The 24,605-nt window shown below is 40.4% G+C and overlaps 1 protein-coding gene and 1 long non-coding RNA gene across 4 annotated transcripts in view; one reads left to right on the forward strand and one right to left on the reverse strand.

Moving 5' to 3' along the window:
* ccdc125 (coiled-coil domain containing 125) overlaps positions 1-4,842 on the forward strand; it is a 38,813-nt gene extending 33,971 nt beyond the window's left edge. For 2 of the 3 annotated variants that reach the window (XM_033018731.1, XM_033018732.1), the window contains exons 10-12: positions 103-277; positions 991-1,127; positions 3,197-4,842. In XM_033018731.1, coding sequence (XP_032874622.1) covers positions 103-277; positions 991-1,127; positions 3,197-3,448 — 564 coding nt within the window. In that variant the 3' untranslated portion in view covers positions 3,449-4,842. The remainder of the gene's footprint in view (positions 1-102; positions 278-990; positions 1,128-3,196) is intronic. The other variant, XM_033018733.1, reaches the window with a different exon arrangement.
* A 6,819-nt stretch (positions 4,843-11,661) lies between these two features.
* LOC116971499 lies at positions 11,662-20,965 on the reverse strand. The gene is made up of 3 exons (XR_004411507.1): positions 20,809-20,965; positions 14,349-14,352; positions 11,662-11,672 (listed from the first exon to the last, which is right to left on the reverse strand). It is a non-coding gene; the product is annotated as an uncharacterized LOC116971499 (long non-coding RNA).
* Positions 20,966-24,605: the final 3,640 nt, after the last annotated feature.

Below are 24,605 nucleotides of genomic sequence, written 5' to 3' on the forward strand. Positions count from 1 at the left end.
TTCATGAGTTGGTGAGGGACAAAAGGGATGAAGTGGCTCGGCCTGTTGCAAGATTATCAAAAAACAAAACATGGCAACTAAGTTTTCATGTCACACCATTAGTTTGATTTCCAGAGAAAGCGCGAGGAAGAGGCATATCTTGTGGCTGATGCATTTAGAAGTGCTTTTGAACATCAACTGAAAAGGACAAATGATCAAACTCTTCGAATTACTGAAGTGGGAAAACTGCACAGAAAATATCTCAAGAAATGGCTTGTGTCGACGCAATCCAAAGAAGGTATAATGGGGATGGCTTGTAATGAAGATATTGGGGCAGATCTATTGCATGAATACTCCCTTGGTTTTCTAAGATTGAAGTTCAGTTGAGCTCATTCCCCAGGACACTGAAGTCTGCCAACCTGCCCATTGCATCTGCTCCAGGTTGGAATTGCAGACTTACTGAATATCAAAACTGTCACTGGAATTGAATGTTTCTGAATGTCTTTTACATTTAAAAAAAAAGTAAATAGTGCATACTCTTAAAATCAGTTAAAATCATTTAAACTAGCTTAATTTAATCAAGCAAACAGCTTTATTTGTCTTTCTTGCCACAGTTGATTTTGCCCATACATTTTATTGTGTCCACTTCTCAGTGGCTGTAAAAGCCACTTGTCATTGCGGCTGACCGCCTATGTAGAGAGTGGCTCTGCATGGCTGCTATGCTTTGCCAATGTGCTTGGAATTGAACTGGAAGAGGTAGCTTGGCTGCTGCCTCCCAGACACAGGGCACGAGTAAATATGCTCCATTAAAAGTACTCCATTAAATTGTAAAACTTGTTGTATTTTAAACTTCTAAGGCCATGCATGCAATTATCTGTGATAACTTCTGTAAAAGAACAATTCAAAACTATTTTTGAGTATTCCACTTAATATTACCCCTATGTTGTTACGCCTATGTTGCACTGATCTTGAATTAATTACTGATCTTGCTGGTTTTCCATACCATTCCAGATCCTACTTGCAAAACAGAAGCGAATCATACAACATTTGGGCAAAAGTTGAAGGGGCTGTTTAATTCCGCAGCAGACTATAAGAAATTGGAAGTCTTGGATGACCCACAGGAAGTGCTGAGGATGCTTATTGACTTGGTCAGTAATGCTTTTACCGTTACCGTTCTATAGAATCTTGCATCAATTGTTGCTTATGAATTTATGATGTTTTCTATTCATTCAATATATAAATACAAGAAGTGATACTTTAAGACTTTTGCCTTCCATCACAGTGAGGAGGTGCCTGGTGAACTCATTGTGGTGGATGTAAAATTTGTGTTTATTGTGTGTTTTGTTATTATTATATGTATGACTGCAAGGCAACGAAATTTCGTTCAGACCAAAAGGTCTGAATGACAATAAAGGATACTTTGACTTTGACTTTGAAATATGTTATTAAAATGTGCTGCAAATGTGGCAAGCCAACTACAAAACAAATATGTAGTGTAATGGTGTGCCTCTTGTTTAAGAAGGGGAGTAGAAATAGACTAGGAAATTAAAATAATGGTCGGGAAATTATTGGAGGAGGTTATTTGTGATGGGGTCTTTCATCTGGAAAAAATAGACTTGTTAGGGTTAATCAGCATAACTTTGTGAAGGGAGGTCAAGTTTTACACTTACTCACATTTTCTGAGGACAATGACAATCGAGGAAAGAGATGTGGAGATTCTATACATGGAATTCAGTAAAGCTTTTGACAAGATCTCTCCTGGTAGGCTGGTCCAGAAGATAAAGGTACATGGGATTCATGCTGACTTGGTAAACTGGGTTCAACATTGGCTTGGCCATAGAGGAAAGAGAGTAGTGGCAGGCAGGTGTTTTTCAGCCTAGAAATTGGTGACCAGTGGTGACCTGCAGGGAGGTCTGCAGTTCCTCCCTACACCAGTAATGAGACGCCTGTCTTTTTGGATTTTATATAAATGACATTGGTGAAAATGTTAATGATTAGAAAGTTCGCACAACTAATAAAAATAGTGGTTGTGGATGATTTGGAAAGTTGTCATAGGATACAGCAGGATATTGGATAGTTGGAGATATGGGTAGAAAAATGGTAGATGGAATTTAATCTGGACAAGTGAGATATTGCTCTTTGAGAGGTCAAATGTAAGGGCAAAGTATACAGCACCCTTTGGAGCATTGTATGCAGAGGGATCTTGGGGTTGAAGTCCACAACTCCCTGAAAGTAGCAACAGAACCAGATAGGATGGTAAAGAAAGCATATGACATTGAGTATAAAAGTTGGAAAGTAGTGTTGCTGTTTTATAAAACTTTGTTTGGGCCTCATTTGGCGTATTGGGTGCAGTTCTAGTCACCACATTATAGGAAGAATGTGGCTTGGAAGAAGGTGCAGAAGAGGTTCACCAGGATGTTGTCTGGTTAAAGGCTATTAGAAATTGGACAAATTTGGATAGTTGGAGCTTAGGGGTAAGTTGATGAAATTGTACGGTTGAGAGAAGCAGAGATAGGGTAGACAGTCTTCTTCCCCAGGTTGTAAATGTTAAATTGACGAGGGGCATTTTTTTTACAAAGGGTGATGGGTGTCTGGAATATGCTGCCGGGAGAATTGGTGGAAGCAGATTTGATAGGACTATTTTAGAAGGCATTTAGGCAAGCAGGGAATGGAGGAATATAGACTGGGAAAGTAGATATGATCATTATGGATTGGCATTGAAACCATGCGTAGACACGGTGTGCCAAAGGGTCTGCTCCTGTGCTGACTGTTCCATGTTCATAACTTAGTTCCTTTTGCCCAACCCCCACTCCTCTGATTTTTTTTTCTACCACCCAACAACATTGAGGGTAACTTAAGTTGACGAATCAAGGTTGAAAGAAGGGTCCTGACCCAAAATATCACCCATCCATGTTCCCCGGCTCTTCTGCTGAGTTATTCCAGCACTTTGTGTCTTTTTTATAATCCTATGAATCAACATGTCCTTGGGAGGCAAACTGGTGTACCTGTTTGGCAGCAGGGGTTGGGGAAAAAGAGATTGTTTAAGAATGAATTGTAGACCTTTTTGGGTCATTCTGGCCCCAAAATAAGTTTTTTTTCCCCTCCCCTCATTTATTTCAACCAGGTGAAATGAACAGACTTGAAGTATTAATTAACTGAATATTTTTTCTAATAATTCTGTAATTATTAAATTTCTATTTCTTATTAATGTTGACAGTTAAATGATAAAGAGGAGGCTCTGGCACATCAGAGGAAAGTTAGCTATATGCTGGCACGAAATATTGAAGGACAAAATCGAAATGACTCTCAGGACATCCCAACTACTGATGGTTCAAGATTTCTTCACTGTCAAAAAAGATCTGAAGAGCTCAAAAATACCACAAGCCCATCAGTTGATCGACGCTTAAAGGAGCACAGAACTGTGTTCAGGACATATTCTTTTCCTCCAAGTTACTTTGCAGAAAGTTAAAAACGCAAAGAATATTTAAACATTTTGTGGCAATATTTAATACAATTGGATGAAGCCCTCCTCATAACAAAGTGGCCAGGAAATAGCAGATATTTAATGAATTTTACCATTTTTAAGTGAACTCTTCAGAAGCAATGGTATACCATCTTTTAAAATATATGACTAAACTGTGTTTTCCATTTCTCTGGAATCTCATTAGTCCATTTTTTGAAAATAAGTTCAGCATTTAATGACTTTGGATGGAATGTGTTTTGCACTTTACATTATGGCAATTAAATGTTATTTACCATATGATGCAAACTATGGATGCAAATCTGGGCAAATCATGATGAAACCAATGCTCTGGCCAAAAGAAAATGAATGGAGCTTTGTTTTATGCTTTGTTCATTGGGAATCAAAGGAAGAAATTGGATTACATCCATGTGGATGGATTGCCCTGCTCTTCAAAATCTCAGTTACATAAAAATACCTGTGAAGTTTGGGTTCTGCAGTCTTGAATGTACCTCAAAGTGATTTTGTAGAGAAATGCAACATTGTTAAAGATCTGTTTAAGTATTTCAAGTTGGCTTGTAAATTAGCTCTCATGTAAAAAAGCAAACTTAATTTTTTGAATTTCATTTGAACGTATGTGGTTTTATTTAAGCAAACAGAAGTCAATTTGCACATATCAGGGGCACACAAACAGTTAGAATAATTGACCTGTTATTCTGCTCTATTTCAAATGATTTAAGTACTATTTTTGTTTATGTTAATAATGTTTTTTGCTTTAAAAAAGGATTCTTACCAATAAATCTTCAGTTATCCAGTGAGTGATCATGTGGCAGAAGAGAGGGAGAAACTTAAAGTAATCATCATCATCAGTAGTGAAAAAGTATTGTATAAACTAATGGGATTAAAGCTGACAACTCCCTTGGAATTTAGGGTCTCATGTGCCCAGTGATAGTGGTTGCATTGGAGATGACCTTCCATAATTCCCTGGATTCTGGAAAGATCCCAGCATATTGAAAAATCATAGACTTATAAGCTCATTCAAGAGACTTGGTCCCTTCTCCAGTAATTATTTAGATCTGATGGTTCAAATATAGGTGCGGGAGGAAGGATATGTGGAGGAAACTAGGGCAGGGCATGCACTGTTAATGATAAAGTACTGCAAAGTGCAGAATAGAAAGATGTACAAATATGTAGTTCCATGAAAATGGCGACATGGGTATTCAGGGTGGTAAAGAAGGCATATGACACGCTTTCCCTTGTCTGACAGCCTATTGAGTACAACAATATGGACACTGTTATAGAACATGGCTGAGACCAGGCTGGAAGTGTGTGTGTGTGTGCGCAGTTCAAGTCACCATACCATTGGGAGGATGTGATTCAACTAGAGGGTGCTTGGAAAAAAAGACAATAATATTGTTGCGAGTGGAGAGCTTCAATTATCAGGAGAGACTGGATAGGCTGGGACTGTTTTCCTGGGTGCTATTGCGGAGGTTTATAAACCTCCCTCATTGGTGACCCTCAGACTATCCTTGATCGGACTTTGCTGACTTTACCTTGCACTAATTATTATTCCCTTATGTATCTATGCACTGTAAATGGCTCGATTGTAATGTATTGTCTTTCCGCTGACGGGATAGCACACAACAAAAGCGTTTCACTATACCTTGGTATACGTGACATTAAACTAAAGTAAATAGAAACATAGAAAATAGGTGCAGGAGTAGGCCATTCGGCCCTTCGAGCCTGCACCGCCATTCAATATGATCATGACTGATCATCCAACTCAGTATCCTGTACCTAAATAATCTCCAAGGTCACCCAGGATGAGGGGTGTAGATAAGGTGAATGGTCAGGATAAAGAAATCTAATGCTTGAGGGCCAAACTAGGAAGGGGAAATGCTTTAAGGGCATTTTTTTCACACATAATTGCTAGGTAGCACAGAGGAGGTAGCACAGGCAGATATAATCAAATGTTTTTAAGAAATTTGGACAAGTTATTGGATACGAAAAGTTTTGAGGGATACGACCCAAACACGGATCTATGTCAGGAAGGCAAGTTGGTCGACATGGTCAAGTCGGATAGAAGCACCTGTTTCCGCGTTGTATAACGCAATGACACAGAATCTGACTCCTTGTTTTTTAATCTCGCTGGTTGTAAAAGTTGCTGGCCATTATTTTGCATGATGTATATAACATAGACAAAAGTACATTTTTGATAATGAGACTGTTGATAACAGGGAAGAGACATCTTAACTTTGCCAAGATCCTTGATTATTACAATTAAATAATATAATAAAAATATGGTTGATAAGGAACCAAATGGTGAAAATTTGTCACCTGACTCTTTTGTCTTCTACATTAGTAAAGCAAAATCTAGTTTGAACCTACTTTAATTACTTTCTTCAAAGTTTATCTTTTGAGGATCGGATGTGTTTCAAGAGTCAAAAATTTAATATAATGTACTCGCATAAAGTAGAGGAAGAAGATATATCAATTATTTCTTTGGATGCAGAGAAAGCATTTGATCAGGTAGAGTGGCAATACTTATATAAAGTACTACAAAAATTTAATATGGGAGAGAATTTTATAACATGGGTAAAATTATTATATGATAAACCGATGGCAAGAATTTTAACTAATAACATGTTATCTCAAAAATTTCAACTATCAAGGGGTAATAGGCAGGGATGTGCACTATCACCCCTGCTATTTGCCCTTATGATAGAACCCCTGGCTGAAAGTATAAGAATTAATCCGAATATTCAGGGCTATAATACCAGGGACTCAAATAATAAAATCTCATTATATGCAGACGATATACTTTTATATATTACAAAGTCACAAACGAGCATACCAAATTTATTAAACTTAATAGAGGAATTTGGGTCTTTTTCTGGATATAGAATAAACTGGAATAAAAGTGAAATCATGACATTAAAACCTCAAGAACCTACACACTTACTGAAGTTCCCCTTTAAAATCGCAACAGAAAAATTTAAATATTTGGGTATTCAGATTACTAGAAAATATAAAGCATTATTCAATGCTAATTTCATGCCTTTATTAAATAAACTTAATACGTTGATTAAATTTTGGAAAACACTTCCCTTATCATTATTAGGTAGAATAAATGCAATAAAAATGATCTTCCTACCACAATTACTATACCTATTTCAATCTATACCGGTATATATACCAAAATATTTTTTAAAAAAATTAGACTAATATTACTAATTATATTTGGGACTATAGATCACATAGAATCACAAAAAAACACTTATGTAAACCAAAAGAGGTCGGGGGACTTTCACTTCCGAATTTTATGTATTATTACTGGGCAGTGCATATTAAGAATATGATTTATTGGTTGGATAGTTCTACCCAACAGACAGAATGGATAAAAATGGAGAAGGAGGATTGCCATCCTTGTAATATAGGAACGATCCTCTTCTCCCCAAAAAAACTGAATAACACATTATATAAGAAGAACCCAATTATATATGGTACAATAAGAATTTGGAAACAAATAAAATTATCTTTAAAATTAAGAAATCTATCACTGTTAATGCCAATAGCGAATAACCCTTTATTTAAACCATCTCTTATTGATAAGACATATAACCAATGGGAAAGTCTCGGAATTAGAAGGATCGGGGATATGTACGAAATGGGAAACTTACTATCATTCCAACAACTACAATTAAAATTTAAATTGAAAAACAACCAATATTTTAAATATCTTCAGAATTGCGATTTCGTGAAAAAATATATACAAGGATATCAAAAAGTAACTCCTGACTTATTGGAAGAAGCAATGAATATTGAAGCTGACTCACAAAAATTAATATCATATTTATATAATAGTATTCTAAATATAGACCTACCATCGACAGAGGTACTTAGAGAAGAGTGGGAACGGGAACTAATGATAAAAATTACGAAGGTTAAATGGGAAAAATACCTGATATATATTCACAAATGTTCAATTAATGTAAGACATAATCTAATTCAATTTAAAATTGTACATAGATTATATTATTCAAAAACAAGATTGAACAAATTTTATCCAAATATATCCGCCACTTGTGATAAATGTCTAGCCCAAAAGGCAACTATAACACACTCCTTAGTTTCCTGCATAAAACTTTATAGATTTTGGAATGATATTTTTGAAATATTTACAAAATTATTCAAGACAAGAATGGAACCTAATAGTGAAATGATTATATTTGGCGTAATGGAAGATGGGAATAAATTGAACACATCTCAAAATCTATTCCTTAACTATGGTTTAATAATAGCAAAAAAATTAATTCTTAAATTTTGGAAGGGTACATCAATACCAACGCTTAAAATGTGGATTGCAAGTATGTTGGACACCGCTCATCTTGAGGAAATGCGATTCCTCCTAATGGATAAATCAGACCAATTCATAACGAGTTGGTCTCCATTCGTCGTTTTTTTTGGAATCATATGGTGCAACACAATTGTAAAAAATAACTGTTTCAGGACTGGACGAGGGTTGGTCAAGACTATAAATAATGATCTCCTTTTCTTTTTTTTATTTTCTTTTCTTTTCTCTATTCTCTCTCTCAACTTTCTTCATTTACTCGTTTTCTTTTTTCACACACTATATATTTCACATCTTTCTATCCTTTACTATCTAACTTATTTTTCCTATTCTAATCTTTTTTCAGTGTAATAAAAAAAAAAAAAAGAAGTTGTACATAAAATGTATTATGAAAATATATATTAGGCACTTTGGTGCCATATGACTACTTACTTCTAATAAAATAAAATATTAAAAAAAAAAAAAAAAGAGTCAAAAGTCAAGAATATTTTATTGTCATGTCCCAGATAGGACAACAACATTCTTACTTGCTGCAGCACAACAGAATATGTAAACATAGTACATAACGGGAGAAAAAAAAAGTTCAGTGTGTATATATACACATGCACACATAAATACTCAATAATTAAACATATTTGCACATACTGTAATAACGTCCTGTTCAAAAGGGAACTGCAGATGCTGGAATATCGAAGGTACACAAAATTGCTGGGGAAACTCAGCGGGTGCAGCAGCATCTATGGAGCGAAGGAAATAGGCGACGTTTCGGGCCGAAACCCTTCTTCAGAAGAAGAAGGGTTTCGGCCCGAAACGTCGCCTATTTCCTTCTCTCCATAGATGCTGCTGCACCCGCTGAGTTTCCCCAGCAATTTTGTGTACCTACTGTAATAACGTCCTTTTGGTTTGGAAACAGACATGAATTGTAATGTTCAATTTCTTTCATGGGTAAGTTCAGTAACAGTCATTGGAGGAGTTTGCTTTTCTAAGAGCTGGTATGAAGTTACTCGGTTGTCTATTCCCACTTCTAAATTCAGCTGCTGTTATTTTATAATTTGCTTTCAACCATTAACCATTTTATGAATATAAGTTTGGCTACGTTAGCTTTTTCTTGCCCTGATGGAATTCCTTGCCATTCCAGGTTAGATGTGTTCAATGACGGTGTCACTCCACGGGATCCATTATGCATTCAACAAGTGACGTGGGCATTCAGTTAAGTGAATGGTGGAAAAGCAAGATGGATTCAACAGTGGCTGAATGGGAGATGCCAGAGTGTAATGGTGGATGGCTGTTTGTCAGGTTGGAGGCCGGTGACTAGTGGGGTGCCTCAGGGATCTGTGTTGGGTCCACTGTTGTTTGTCATATACATCAATGATCTGGATGATGGTGTGGTAAATTGGATTAGTAAGTATGCAGATGATACTAAAAGGTGGTGTTGTGGATAATGAAGTAGATTTTCAAAGTCTACAGAGAGATTTAGGCCATTTGGAAGAGTGGGCTGAAAGATGGCAGATGGAGTTTAATGCTGATAAGTGTGAGGTGCTATATCTTGGCAGGACAAATCAAAATAGGACGTACATGGTAAATGGTAGCGAATTGAGGAATGCAGTTGAACAGCGGGATCTAGGAATAAGTGCATAGTTCCCTGAAGGTGGAATCTCATGTAGATAGGGTGGTAAATAAATATTTTGATGTGCTGGCCTTTATAAATTAGAGCATTGAGTATAGAAGTTGGGATATAATGTTAAAATTGTACAAGGCATTGGTGAGGCAAATTCTGGAGTATGGTGTACAATTTTGGTCACCAAATTATAGGAAAGATGTCAACAAAATAGAGAGAGTACAGAGAAGATTTACTAGAATGTTGCCTGGGTTTCAGCACCCAAGTTACAGAGAAAGGTTGAACAAGTTAGGTCTTTATTCGTTGGAGCGCAGTAGGTTAAGGGGGACTTGATAGAGGTCTTTAAAATGATGAGAGGGTTAGACAGAGTTGACGTGGATAAGCTTTTTCCATTGAGAGTAGGGAAGATTCAAACAAGAAGGCATGATTTGAGAATTAAGGGACAGAAGTTTTTCTTTACTTTACTCAGAGAGTGGTAGCTGTGTGGAATGAACTTCCAGTGGAAGTGGTGGAGGCAGGTTCGATTTTATCATTTAAAAATAAATTGGATAAGTATATGGACGGGAAAGAAATGGAGGGTTATGGTCTGAGTGCAGGTAGATTGTTATATTCCACACAGCTAGCACTCGGTGAGTAAAGAAGTTCCCCCTCATGTCACCCCTAAACTTCTGTCCCTTAATTCTCTAATTGTTCGGCACGGGCTAGAAGGGCTGAGATGGCCTGTTTCCGTGCTGTAATTGTTATATGGTTAAATAACCAGAGTGGCAAGACATTGCTCCTTTGATCACATTGGAGTGTCTAAGGTAGACACAAAATGCAGGAGTAGCTCAGCGGGACAGGCAGCATCTCTGGAGAGAAGGAATGGAATGTCTGGAGTGTCTACCTCATTAACCAGAACCCTACAAACCGTCATAGGTGCAACACAGGATTGGGGCCAACCTCAAGAAGATCACTTGATGAGAATGCATGACTGATACCAAACATCTCAGTTTTGTACTCTGATCCGCATGATGGTATATTCATTATGGGGTCTCCAACATACAGCCTTGCTCTGACCATGAGCAAGTGACTGAAGAAAATGTGAATGTGAAATGTTCATAGCTGGTCAGTGGAGAAAAATTATATATCCATCTTGTGAAAGTATTTTTAAGTATGAAGTATTTTCAATGGCTGATGGTAATAATTTCCTGGCATGTTTGAATGATTCAAACAGCAGACCTTTTAAGTGGTAATGGTCCCCCCCTCCTCATAGTGTTTGATTCTGAGATTCATAGAGTTAAAAAAACATTGAACAGGCCCTTTGATTGAATTTGTCCATGCCAACGAAGGAGCTAATCCCATTTGCCTGCATTTGGTCCATATCCCCCTCAACATTTCCTATCCATGTACTTATCCCAATGTTTTTTAAAATGTAAATATGTCCTCACCAGCAGCTTTGGTAGCTTGATCCATATACCCATCACCCTCTGCATAGCAAAACCTACCTGTCAATACCCTTTAACCTTTCCCCTCACATCTTAAAATTATGCCCTCCATTTTTAGCTTGCCCTACTGTACTATGGGGGAGGGGACAAGAGAGAAACGGACTATTTACCCCGTATGCCTCTCACCGATGTAGATCAGCTGACATCTAGAGCAGCGGATGCAATAGATGAGGTTGGAGGAGGTGCAGGTGAACCTCTGTCACACCTGGAATGACTGCTTGGGTCTTTGAATGTAGTCAAGGGGGGAGGTAAGGCGACAAGTGTAGCATTTCTTGCGGCTGCAAGGGAAAGTGCCGGGTGAGGGGGTGGTACGGGTGGGAAGGGAAGAATTGACCAGGGAGTTACGGAGGGAGCGGTCTTTGCGGAAAGGAGATGGGGAGATGTGGCGAGTGGTGGGGTCACGTTGGAGGTGGCGAAAATGATGGAGGACTATTTGTTGTATGTGACGGCTAGTGGGGTGGAAGGTGATGATTTCTGGATTCTCGCCCCATTTAGAAAATAGTCTTCGCCTTTATTCCTACTACCAAAATGTATGACTCCATACTTTGATACACTACATTCCATCTGCCATTTCTCTGCCCACTCTCCCAATAAGTCTTTCTGCGGAGTCCCTGCTTTCTCTACACTACCTGCCCCTCCACCTATTTTCGTATCATCCGCATACTTTGCCACAAAGACTTCAATCCCCTCGTCCACCTCCTTGTAACAACCTGTAACTCAAGTCCTACATTTCAGTCCAGGCAATATCTTTGGGAATCTTTACACACTCTCTAGCTTCATCTTATTCCTCCTATAGTGTGGTGACCATAACTCAGGCTGCACTGTGAATGTTTATTCCATGACTGCCCATCATTATACCAACAAATATGAGTTATTACAATACTGCAGGACCATTAAGCTTGCACATTCATAAGTTGAGAGGACCTCCACATTCTTTATTAGTTTTGCATATGACCTCCAAGAAAGAGATTTGCAATTCTCCCCTCTCTCCATCCCTCCCTACCCAAGTCGTACGAGCTTCAAAGTCATCTTGTTCAGCCTCATTGTCTTTACTCTTTTTCACCTAGGCCACAGCTAACAATGGCCTGTTTCCTTTATCATCATTACTTTATTGTACATCTTTCATTCATTTGTTGTATATCTACATCACCGTCTACATCTCTCGTTTCCCTTCTCCCTGACTCTCGCCTATTCCTCTTCTCCAGAGAGGCTGTCTGATCTGCTGAGTTACTACAGCTTTTTGTGCCTATCTTTGGTTTAAACCAGCATCTGCAATTCCTTCCTGCAGACCTGCAATTAACATTTCCTGGTTTTCATGCAAAGTCATTGTTTTGGGGAAAAAGACATACTTTATTCATAGATACTGTGTCTAACCTGTTGTGTTACCACCATTTTCAGATTTATAGCATCTATATTATTTTCCTTTCATGCTCCCATTTCATTTCAAGAGCCTTTCATGGCTAATAATAATACTCAAGAATGATACAAGTTACTTGCATTTCAAAATTGCTTACAGAATGTTTTAATGGAGACCAGCAATAATTTGATGACTTAGTGAATTGTCAACTTCCTCATATTTGCAGCTGACAAGAAATGTAAACCTTCACATTCCTTAAACTGGACTAACAACTTCATGGCCACAGGCAATATTGTGCCTCATTCCCCAAAGAAATGATCCTTTATACTTCTGCTGAAGATATTGACCTGGTTCATATAGTTTCGCAAACATTGGTAAAGCATTGGAAAATTGAGCAAGCGTTCATGTTATTGCATATGCACTTTGAAACTTGTTAGTTTAGTTTAGTGATACAGCGCGGAAACAGGCCCTTTGGCCCACCAAGTCCGCGCTGACCAGCGATCCGTGCACACCAACACTATCCGACACACACGAAGGGCAATTTTACAATTTTACCAAAGCCAATTAGCCGACAAACCTATACATCTTTGGAGTGTGGGAGGAAACCAGAGCACCTGAAGAAAACACACGCAGGTCATGGGGAGAACGTACAAACTCCATACCGACAGCACCCATAGTCAGGATCGAACCTGGGTTTCTGGCACTGTCAGGCAGCAACTCTATCGCTGTGCCACCGTGCCACTATGTTGCTAAACAAAAACTGGCAAATTTGCAGCAATTAGTCATTACAGTGTGGAAACAGGCCCTTTGCCCCAACTTGCCAACATGTCCCATCTGCACTAGTCCCACCTGCCTGCATTTGGCCCATATCTGGCATTTGGCCCATCCAAACCTGTTTGACCCATTGCTAAATTTATGGGGTGAAGTTTTCAGTCATATAGAAACATAGAAATATCGGGCTAGATTGTGGAACTGGCATAATGAGCTAAAAGACTTCTAATTCATTCTAATTCCTGCTTCTAATTCATACCATGGGAAGGATATTGAAGGTTTAGAAAGGTTGCAGAAAAGTTCCACCAACATTGCCTGGATTAGAATGTGTTATATTAAAGGGAAAGTTTGGACAATCTGGATAGTTTTCTCTAGAATGCCAGAGATTTATAGAGAGACCTGATAAAAATGTATGAGATGAATAGATGGGGTAGACATTTAGAGTAATTTTGTTGAGTGTTTTTCCTTAAGCTTGAGTATAGGAAATTAAGGATAGAGAGATGGGAGTATGAGGCAGAATAAGATGCCTGGAAAATCTATCTTGTTTATCCACAGAATGGAGGTGTTTTTCAAATCAGTCACTGAGCTACCTTCAGTCACTCCATTGTAGAAGACTTCATCCTGTAGTATACTAAGAAATAATTTTGGTTTCCCATTTTTACTTGGATGTCAGGAAGGAGATAATAGCAGAGGTTGCATTTCCTGTGATTGAACAAGAAATGCAGGGTGTATTGGAGACTAAGGGGTGGTCCAGTATATTTTGCAAAATGTGTAGGAAATAGGTTCTTCAGGTCTGCTCTGCTATTCAACAAAATGGTGGCTATTCTTCTATCTCAAACATCAAGTTCCTGTCTTATTCCTATATCCCTTGATTCCCTGAAAATACATAACTCCATCAATGTAGAAACAAAGAACTGCAGATGCAGGTTAATGCACAAAAGGACGCAAAGTGCTGGAGTAACTCAGCAGGTCAGACAGCATCTCTGGAGAACACGTATAGGAAACATTTCAGGTTGAGACCCTCGAAGAAGAGTCTCGGTCCGAAACGCCACCATCCAGAGATGCTGCCTGACCTGCTGAGTTACTCCAGTGCTTTGTGTCCTTTACAACACTTTCAACTTCTGTTTAAATGCAATCTATCATAGAACCTCCAAACCTTCTGGAGTCAAGTCATACAGTGTGAAAACAGGCCCAAGTTTTCTAAGACAATCTGGGGGCCATCATACCCCAGCTACACTAATCCCATGTGTCTGCATTTGGCCCATATCCCTCTAAACCTATCCTATCCATGTACTTGTCCAAATGATTCTTAAACATAATGATGGTACCTGCCTAAACTACCTCTTCTGGCAGCTCGTTCCATACACCTACCACCGTTTGTGTAAAGAAAGTTGGCCCTCAGATTCAAGAACAAGATTTTGCTGTAATTTGTGACAACCATCTTTGCTGTCTGCAGATGATGGTTTAAAAAACCCCATATAGTTCTGGAATAACCTCGCGGGTTCAGCAGTGTATCTGCATGACAGGATAGGCGACGTTTCAGATTGGAACCTTTCTTCAGACAGAGTCTGAATCCCTATGCTCCCGAGATGCTATCTGATCTGCTGGGCTACTCCAGCGCTTTTGTTTCTCCGCATCAATAGATTTTTCTGTCCACATATACAGGTATACGGTGCGACATACCAATGGATGAGAAGTGGGTCATCGATAATGGATGTGAACGGGTTAGATTATGTCCAATTGATTAAGTGGTCGTGTTGCTCGAATGCAGTAACTGCTGAATGTCAGATGGAACCCTTCTGAATACAAATTGGCAAATATAATTTCACATCCCTTTCAAATCCATAGTCTCTTTTAAGGTATCTGGACTTGAATTCATAAAAAAAACAACAGGATAGCGACTGGCAAACTTATTTTTAAGCATGTTGGAGATCGTCCATCCATTCTGATTATCTGAATGGTGGCCGATTAGGAAAAGGGGAGATGCAACGAGACCTGGGTGTCATGGTACACCAGTCATTGAAAGTAGGCATGCAGGTGCAGCAGGCAGTGAAGAAAGCGAATGGTATGTTAGCATTCATAGCAAAAGGATTTGAGTATAAGAGCAGGGAGGTTCTACTGCAGTTGTACAGGGTCTTGGTGAGACCACACCTGGAGTATTGCGTACAGTTTTGGTCTCCTAATCTGAGGAAAGACATTCTTGCCATAGAGGGAGTACAGAGAAGGTTCACCAGACTGATTCCTGGGATGGCAGGACTTTCATATGAAGAAAGACTGGATAGACTCGGCTTGTACACGCTAGAATTTAGAAGATTGAGATCCCCATCTTATAGAAAATTACAAAATTCTTAAGGGGTTGGACAGGCTAGATGCAGGAAGATTATTCCCGATGTTGGGGAAGTCCAGAACAAGGGGTCACAGAGGGGTAAGAGGGAAGTCTTTTAGGACTGAGATGAGAAAATCATTTTTTACACAGAGTGGTGAATCTGTGAAATTATCTGCCACAGAAGGTAGTTGAGGCCAGTTCATTGGCTATATTTAAGAGGGAGTTAGATGTGGCCCTTGTGGCTAAAGGGATCAGGGGGTATGGAGAGAAGGCAGGTATGGGATACTGAGTTGGATGATCAGCCATGATCATATTGAATGGCGGTGCAGGCTCGAAGGGCCGAATGACCTACTCCTGCACCTATTTTCTATGTTTTCTATGTTTCTATGTTTCCCCCCCACAAATGTTGCCCGGCCCACCGAGTTACACCAGCACTTTGTGCTTTGCTCATGATATCAGTATCCGCAGTTCCAGTGGTCTCGAGGACTTTGCAGTTGGTTCCCGAGAAAGAGGACTGGGTTGTCATTTGATAACATTTCATCCTGAAGAGGGCACATACGACAGTGCAATGCTTCTTCGGTACTCCACTGGCAATAGTTTCTATGCACAGTTCCCTCCCTGACACCTGAGGGAATTGAAGAAGGATACCGGCAGAAACGTCAAGTATCAATGTTTGAGTTTGAGTTTAGTTTACATGGTACCCGTGGCGAGTTCCACCCGTAATCATGTAATATGTACCATGTAATCCCGTGCTACCTGCTCCATGGTTGGACAGTCGGCGACTAAACCATCTCCCCCACCTGGTTTGCCAGGTGAGGAGGAGGCTGTGGACCCCCAGCAGGACCAAAACCAAGACTTGTCAAAGGGCGGATGAGCTCCTAGCGAGCTAATGGCCTTATACACTTCAGTAGAAGTTGCGATCACGGCGTACACAGCATTGTAAGGCACCGTGCCCGTAGATGTTTTCAATGACGATGATGATTAGTTTATTGTCACATGTACAGAGGTACAGTGGAAAGCTTTTGTTGCGTGCTAGCTAGTCAGTGGAAAGACAATACATGATTGCAATTGAGCCATCTATAGTGCACAGAAATATAATAAAAGTAATAGCGTGATTAACGTTTAGTCCAAGATAAAGTCCAATCAAAGATAGTCCGAAGGTCTCCAATATTCTCCAGACAGTTAACTCACTAGGTTTCTCCAGCACGTTGTGTCCTTTTTGTAAACCAGCATCTGTAGCTCCTTATATCTGCATCCCTCTGATTAAACTGATAAGGCATTGGTGAGGCCCCATTCAGAATATTGTGTTCAGTTCTGGGCACAATGTTACAGGAAGGATGTTGTCAAGTTGGAAAGGGTACAGAGAAGATTTTAGAGGATGTTGCCAGGACCCGAGGGTCTGAGCTATAGGGAGAGATTGAACAGGCCTATGTTCCTTGGGGCTCAGGAGGATGAAGGGTGATCTTATAGAGGTGTAAAAAATCACGAGAGGAATAGATCGAATAGATGCACAGAGTCTCTTGTACAGAGTAGGGGAATCGAGGACCATAGGTTTAAGGTGAAGGGGGAAAGATTTAATAGGAATCTGAGGAGTAACTTTTTCGTACAAAGGTATGACCGAGCTGCCAGAGGAGGTAGTTGAGACAGATACTATCGCAAAGTTTCAGAAACTGACAGGTACATGGATGGACAGGTTTGGAGGGATATGTGCCAAAAGCAGGCAAGTGGTAGCAGTGTAGATGGTACATGTTGGCTGGTGTGGGTAAATTCAGTTGAAGGGCCTGTTTCCACACTATATCACTCTATAACATGGAATCAGACTTTGAATCTGAAGAAACGTTGCCTAACTCGCAAGGGTATCCAGAACTTTATGTTTTTTGTTAAATCATCATCTGCAGACAGCAAAGATGGCTGTCAGAAATTGCAGCAGGATCTTGAAACCTGTATTCAAGAAGGAACTGCAGATGCTGGAAAATCGAAGGTACACAAAAATGCTGGAGAAACTCAGCGGGTGCAGCAGCATCTATGGAGCGAAGGAAATAGGTAACGTTTCGGGCCGAAACCCTTCTTCAGAGCTCTTGAAACCTCTTCAGACCTCTTGAAGCCTGTAGTTCATTGTGTCTGTGAAAAAGTTACTTTTATAACAATCAAACAGGTTCGCTTCTTAATAAACAGACAACTCACAAACATTTGGTAGACCAGTTCAAAACTTTACTTATTATCGACCGATGGAAGTGGCAGGGAGAACTCTAGTCAAGTGAGCAATAGACACTTCACTGTCCTCATTCCACTTCTCCGAACAACAGAATTACATCGTATTATATAGTCTTTTTTTGTCACCTTAGCACATTCCACAAACATTAGTCATGGTCAGAGGTACAGAAAATAAAGGTTACTACCGGATGCGTCACATCAAAGGCATCTGTTGGTGTAGTCAGCAGCACCTGGTATGGTCCGTTCCAACGGGGGTCGAGTTTCTTGCGTTCCCAATTTCTGATAAGTACGTAGTCCCCTGGTTGGACTATTTCACTCTGGTCAGCATCAGGTAGCGGCCTCTGGGACTCCTTTACCTGTAAATGCAATGCTGACAGAATATGGGTGAGTCGTTGAACATAGGTAATTATTTCATCGTTTAATGCGTGTAAATCTAAAGTTCCTTCATGAGTAATGCTTGCTCCCCAGGGGGTTCGTAGAGGTTTACCATAGATAATTTCTCCTGGGGATAGCTTCGTAACACGGTGGGGAATTACCCTCATTCCAAATCATTCTAAGGGTAATACTTTAATCCATGTCTGTCCCATTTCTCCCATCAGCTTGGTAATTTTGTTTTTCAATGCGCCATTGGCTCTTTCCACCATCCCGGATGCCTGTGGGTGGTGTACACAGTGAAATTGCTGTCGGATATTAAAATGTGCACATATTTCCTTATTAATAGTGGCAATAAAATGGGGACCATTGTCTGAGCTTATGGCAGTAGGTAGGCCAAACCTGGGAATAACTTCTCTTAACAACAATGTTACTGTAGTTTCAGCAGTATTATTAATAGTTGGTAGAGCTTCAATCCACCTGCTAAATAAATCTAAAATCACTAAGCAATATTTATAGCACTGGCATTTCAATAAAATCAATCTGTATGCATTCAAACGGTCGTGATGGCATTGGCGTCACACCTGAGGGTATCTTAATTGATTTGCCTGGATTACTTCATTGCCAAATTTTACATTCAGAGGCCTGCTTCATTGCCTCTTGCCGAATTTTCGGGTGCCACCACGTTTCCTTTGTCATCTTTATCATTCTCTCCTTACCAGCATGGGTAAGGGAGTGAATATATGTTAGTAAGACAGTTAAAATGCGTCAGATACACAAACTTGTCCAAGCGGGGTGAGCCAAAGACCTGTGGTGGAGTCAAAAAGCACAGCCCTCTTGTTTCCATAGTTGTTTTTGGTTATCAGAGGTGTCCCTCTGTAATGTACATACCTCCCTCATGTTTGGCAGGACCGTTCTATTTGCTAGCATCTGTTTACCTGCTGTCACTACGCATTTGGATGCATAGGCTGCTTGTTTGGCTATACTATCGGCAAATGCATTGCCTTTGGTTATAGGATCCCCAGCACCAGTGTGGACAGCTCATTTAATAATGGCCAGCTGTTCTGGGAGCATCAATGCCTTAAGCAAGTTATGCACAGAAAGGGCATTCCCGTGCTCCCAATTCTGGGGAGCTTTGTAAGGTCGGAACTTCGAGGTATAGGGATGTTACTGACGGCGCTGCCACAGGTAAGGATGCCATCGCTACTGGTAGGACGAAGGGAGGTGGACGTCTCCCAAGATTATCTCACTCCTCATCTTCACTACCAAACGGGGTCGACGTGCCAGACATGAAGTCTCCTCCGGAGGATTTATCAGTACTGAGTTTATTTTTACTAACCATCAACTGTTTCTCACCTCCCGCCTGTCTCTTAATTCTTTTCTCTTGTTCCTCCACCCACTGGCATTCTAGTTGCAATACTTTCCATCCTTTCATAGTGCCATCCTTATTTCTTAACCCTATCCCTTTTTTACATGCAGTATCCATCCAACTTTGATCTCTACGCTCCTCATGCTTCTTCTCTGCTTCCGCTTTCCATGCTTTAATTCCTTTCTTCCATTTCTTTCCTGCCTTCCTTTCCCATATCAACATCTCTGCTTTTTTAAATGTCTCTACATTCCATGTGCCCCCTTCCGGCCAGGCTTCCTCCCCTAACCGTTTGGTCAACTTGTAGCTTAACATTCTAAATTTCTTATCATACTTAGGATTCAAATAACACTTATATCGGACGGGGGTTCCCCCTTCACTGTTACCCAGAGCATTCCCCATTGATAGATAGAGAGAAAGACAGGAGAGAAAGAGAAAGAGAGAGAGAAAGAGAAAGCAGACTTCTCAATTCTTAAACACCGTCCCAAATGTCTCAACTTGGCAGACTCACTAATCGAGACCCGAGTTTATCAACTTGGCAGACTTCTTAACTCTTTTTAAAAAAAAACACAGCCGCTTATTTCTCAACCCGACAACTCCTCGAATGTCGCAACATGCCAGGCGCATACCTCGTCCCCTGTATCTCAACCCGACAAACCACGGATGTCTCAACAAGGCCGACGAGCCCTTTGTAGAGAGAGAGAGAGAAAGAGAAAACAAAGAGAGAGATAGACAGAAAGAGAGAGAGCGAGGAAAAAAACAGAGATTGAAAAAGAGAGAGAAACCGCTCAATTCCTTCTTAAAAATATACACAAGCCCCTCTTAAAAATACATACACAATTCCTTCTTAAAAATATATACACAAAGCCCAATTGGTCTTACCTTTGTTGTCTGTATTAAGAACCTCAGCGGGGAACCTGGATCAACCTCTGATGAAGGATCACAGATGTTCCCGGGAGTTTCTAGGGGAGTCGGTCTTACAAGGGGGCTGCTAGAGCTCAGTTGTCTCCCTTCCAATCCCGGCAACCTCTGCAACCTCTTGCACAGTCAGCTGTTGATGGGGTCCCAGTGAGGCCTGCCAAAAAAACACTGATGAAAAAGTTACTTTTATAACAATCAAACAGGTTCGCTTCTTAATAAACAGACAACTCACAAACGTTTGGTAGACCAGTTCAAAACTTTATTTATTATCATCCGATGGAAGTGGCAGGGAGAACTCTAGTCAAGTGAACAATACAGACACTTCACTCTCCTCATTCCACTTCTCCGAACAACAGAATTACATCGTATTATATAGTATTTTTTTGTCACCTTAGCACATTCAACAAACATTAGTCCTGGTCAGAGGTACAGAAAATAAAGGTTACTACAGGATGCGTCACATCAAAGGCATCTTGTCATATGGTACAAGGACTTTACATATCAAAGGCATCGGACATTTGGTACAAGATATCTTACATATTAAAGACATCGGCCATTTGTTAATACCCCTTAGTGAGATCAATCTTACTTCCTCTCTCATCAAATGGTAGACAAATGTTATAGTCATTCATTATCTCAATACACAGCAACTTGAGGCAAGCCTAGACTTGCCTTTCTGTATTAATCTACTGGAGAAAAGCCTGATTTGAGACTAAATATAAGCTGTAAGCTAGCCCAGGAACCAATTTAATATCTTCTTATATTTTAAATTTAATTCAGCCTTATCATCTGTATCTCTGATTGAACCTGGATAGAGTGTATGTGGAGAGGATGTTTCCACTGGTGGGAGAGTATAGGACAAGAGGCTCATAGCCTCAGAATTAAAGGACTGTCTTTTAGGAAGGAGATGAGGAGGAATTTCTTTAGTCAGAGGGTGGTGAATCTGTGGAATTAATTGCCACAGGCCAAGTCAATCGAAATGTTTAAGGCAGAGATAGATAGATTCTTGATTAGGAGACAGACACAAAATGCTGGAGTAACTTATCTCCTCATCTATGATGGAAGAGGGGAATACTTGTTCTATTACAAACCCATTGACTCCCACAACTATCTCGACTACACTTCTTCCCAACCTGCTTCCTCCAAAGACTCTATCCCCTACTCCCAATTCCTCCATCTATGCCGTATCTGCGCCCAAGATGAGGTGTTCAATATCAGGACATCCGAGATGTCCTCATTCTTTAGGGAATGGAGGTTTCCCTCTTCCATCATAGATGAGGCCCTCACATGTGTCTCCTCGGTGCCCCGCAGCTCCGACCTTGCTCCCACTCCCCCTAGTCGCAACAGGGACAGAGTCCCCCTAGTCCTTACCTTTCACCCCATCAGCCATCACATACAACACATAATCCTCCGACATTTTTGCCATCTCCAACGGGATGCCACCACCAGTCACATCTTCCCATCTCCAACCCTTTCCGCCTTCCGCAGAGACCGTTCAAGTTGTGGACTCTTATACATTGGCTAGACCAAACGTAGACTGGGCAATAATTTCACTGAACACCTTCGCACAGTCCGCCTGAACCAACCTGATCTCCCAGATGCTAAACGCTTTAATTCCCCTTCCCATTGCCACACTGACCTTTCTTTCCTGTGCCTCATCCACTGTCAGAGTGAGGCTAAACGCTAATTGGAGGAACAGCATCTCATATTTTGCTTGGGCAGCTTACAACCCATTGGTATCAATTTGATTTCTCTAACTTCAAGTAACCCCTGCATTCCCTCTCGCTCCATCCATTCCCCACCCAAGTCGCGCCAAGTTCCCGTTCTCACCTAGCAAACAGCTAACAGTGGCCTGCTTCCTTTATCACTGTAACTTTTTTGCATGGTTCATTCATTCGTTCTAAGTATATTGCTTCATGATATTGCTTCATGTATCTTGTTGTGTTTTATGACAGACCAATTTCCCTTCTGGGATAAATAAAGTAGGTATGTTACAAAACTTACCTTCAGAGGCGCTGCAGTTCTGCCACTGGCCGTGTGCGCTTTGAGGGGGGGGGGGGTGTTAAAATGCGTTTTTTCTCTTACCTGTCCTGGATATATTTTCTCAGAGTGCAAGCTTTTGCTGAAGAATTGTTCCGACGCCCGTTATGTGAATTTTTTTTTTAAAATCGCCCGACAATTTCAGCACTGGAGTAATTTAAAAATCAGCTTCTAAAGCCGTCATCGCCAACAACGGGGACGGATTTCACGTACGGGACAGGTAAAGGAAACGTTTATTTTACATATAAACGTGCTTCTTAGGATGCCTTTAATCCACATTTTACATTGCGAAACGGTGATTTAGGACCCATACGAACCGGCAGTATTTCTCCTGCCGATATGGGGTTTAAATTCACCGCAGCCGCAACGTTCCAAACGATCGCGTTCCTCAATAACCCACTCGCAAGATGATTTAAATGGCCATTAATTTATGGGAATTAAACACTAAATTCCTTCCATTTGGCCTATAAATCCATGACAATGGGATTTATAAATCATGTTATATTGTGAATTCTTGTGTGAATGTTATTTGGACACAGGGTATTTAAAAATGTTAATCTTTTCTTAAGAAATGGATAGATGTTTAGATCTAGTAATTGAATTATGTAATTAGCTACAATTGGGTAGCTATCTAATTATATGCTTTAATTTCTCAGGTCATCCAAGTAAGATTGTTTCATATTTGTTTCAGAATGCTTCAATCTATAATAACTGAACATTTCTTTCAGTTCTCTTAATTTTTAAGAAAGTTATGGGCTTTTGACTGTCCTTGATCACAGCTTTTGTGTTGTCAATGGAAAAGCAGGAACAAGATGGTAATTTCAGAGTATGGAAATTGCCATAACTTTTTTAATACTGAAGATATGAAAGTGAATTAGGTGTCAAATTAAACTTCATTTAATGCTTTATCTGATGGGATAATTGCAGAATTTTTAATATCTCAAAATGTTGTAACATTGCTAATTAAAGTTCTATCGTATCATATATATCTCTACATTGGGGGTTCAGTATTGATGTGGATAGAGAACTGGCTGGCAGACAGGAAGCAAAGAGTAGGAATAAACGGGTCCTTTTCAGAATGGCAGGCAGGACCGCAAGGCTCAGTGCTGGGACCACAGCTATTTACAAAATATATTAATGATTTGGACGAGGGATTTAAATGCAACATCTCCACGTTTGCGGATGACACGAAGCTGGGGGGCAGTGTTAGCTGTGAGGAGGATGCTAGGAGGCTGCAGGGTGACTTGGATAGGCTGGGTGAGTGGGCAAATGCATGGCAGATGCAGTATAATGTGGATAAATGTGAGGTTATCCACTTTGGTGGCAAAAACAGGAAAGTAGACTTTTATCTGAATGGTGACCGATTAGGAAAAGGGGAGATGCAACGAGACCTGGATGTCATGGTACACCAGTCATTGAAAGTAGGCATGCAGGTGCAGCAGGCAGTGAAGAAAGCAAATGGTATGTTAGCATTCATAGCAAAAGGATTTGAGTATAAGAGCAGGGAGGTTCTACTGCAGTTGTACAGGGTCTTGGTGAGACCACACCTGGAGTATTGCGTACAGTTTTGGTCTCCTAATCTGAGGAAAGACATTCTTGCCATAGAGGGAGTACAGAGAAGGTTCACCAGACTGATTCCTGGGATGGCAGGACTTTCATATGAAGAAAGACTGGATAGACTCGGCTTGTACACGCTAGAATTTAAAGAAGATTGAGGGGGGATCTTATAGAAAATTACAAAATTCTTAAGGGGTTGGACAGGCTAGATGCAGGAAGATTGTTCCCGATGTTGGGGAAGTACAGAACAGTTTAAGGATAAAGCGGAAATCTTTTAGGACTGAGATGAGAAAAACATTTTTCACACAGAGAGTGGTGAATCTGTGGAATTCTCTGCCACAGAAGGTAGTTGAGGCCAGTTCATTGGCTATATTTAAGAGGGAGTTAGATGTGGCCCTTGTGGCTAAAGGGATCAGGGGGTATAGAGAGAAGGCAGGTACAGGATACTAAGTTGGATGATCAGCGATGATCATATTGAATGGCGGTGCAGGCTCGAAGGGCCGAATGGCCTCTACTCCTGCACCTATTTTCTATGTTTCTACATCCCCGTCGATATCTCTAGTTTCCCTTTCCCCCTGAATCACAGTCTGAAGAAGGGTCTCTACCCGAAACGTCGCCTGTTCCCTCTCCCCAGAAGATGCTGCCTGTCCCGCGGAGTTACTCCGGCATTTGTGTGTCCATCTTGTATGTGAATATGAAGCAGCATCTGTAGTTCCTTCCTGCACATTGCCAAGCGCTCCGTGTCCATGGTTACCGGTCACCCCGACCCCTCCCCCCCCCCCCCCCACC

This window comes from Amblyraja radiata, chromosome 3, assembly GCF_010909765.2.
Source record: "Amblyraja radiata isolate CabotCenter1 chromosome 3, sAmbRad1.1.pri, whole genome shotgun sequence".
NCBI classification, from domain to species: Eukaryota; Metazoa; Chordata; class Chondrichthyes; order Rajiformes; family Rajidae; genus Amblyraja; species Amblyraja radiata.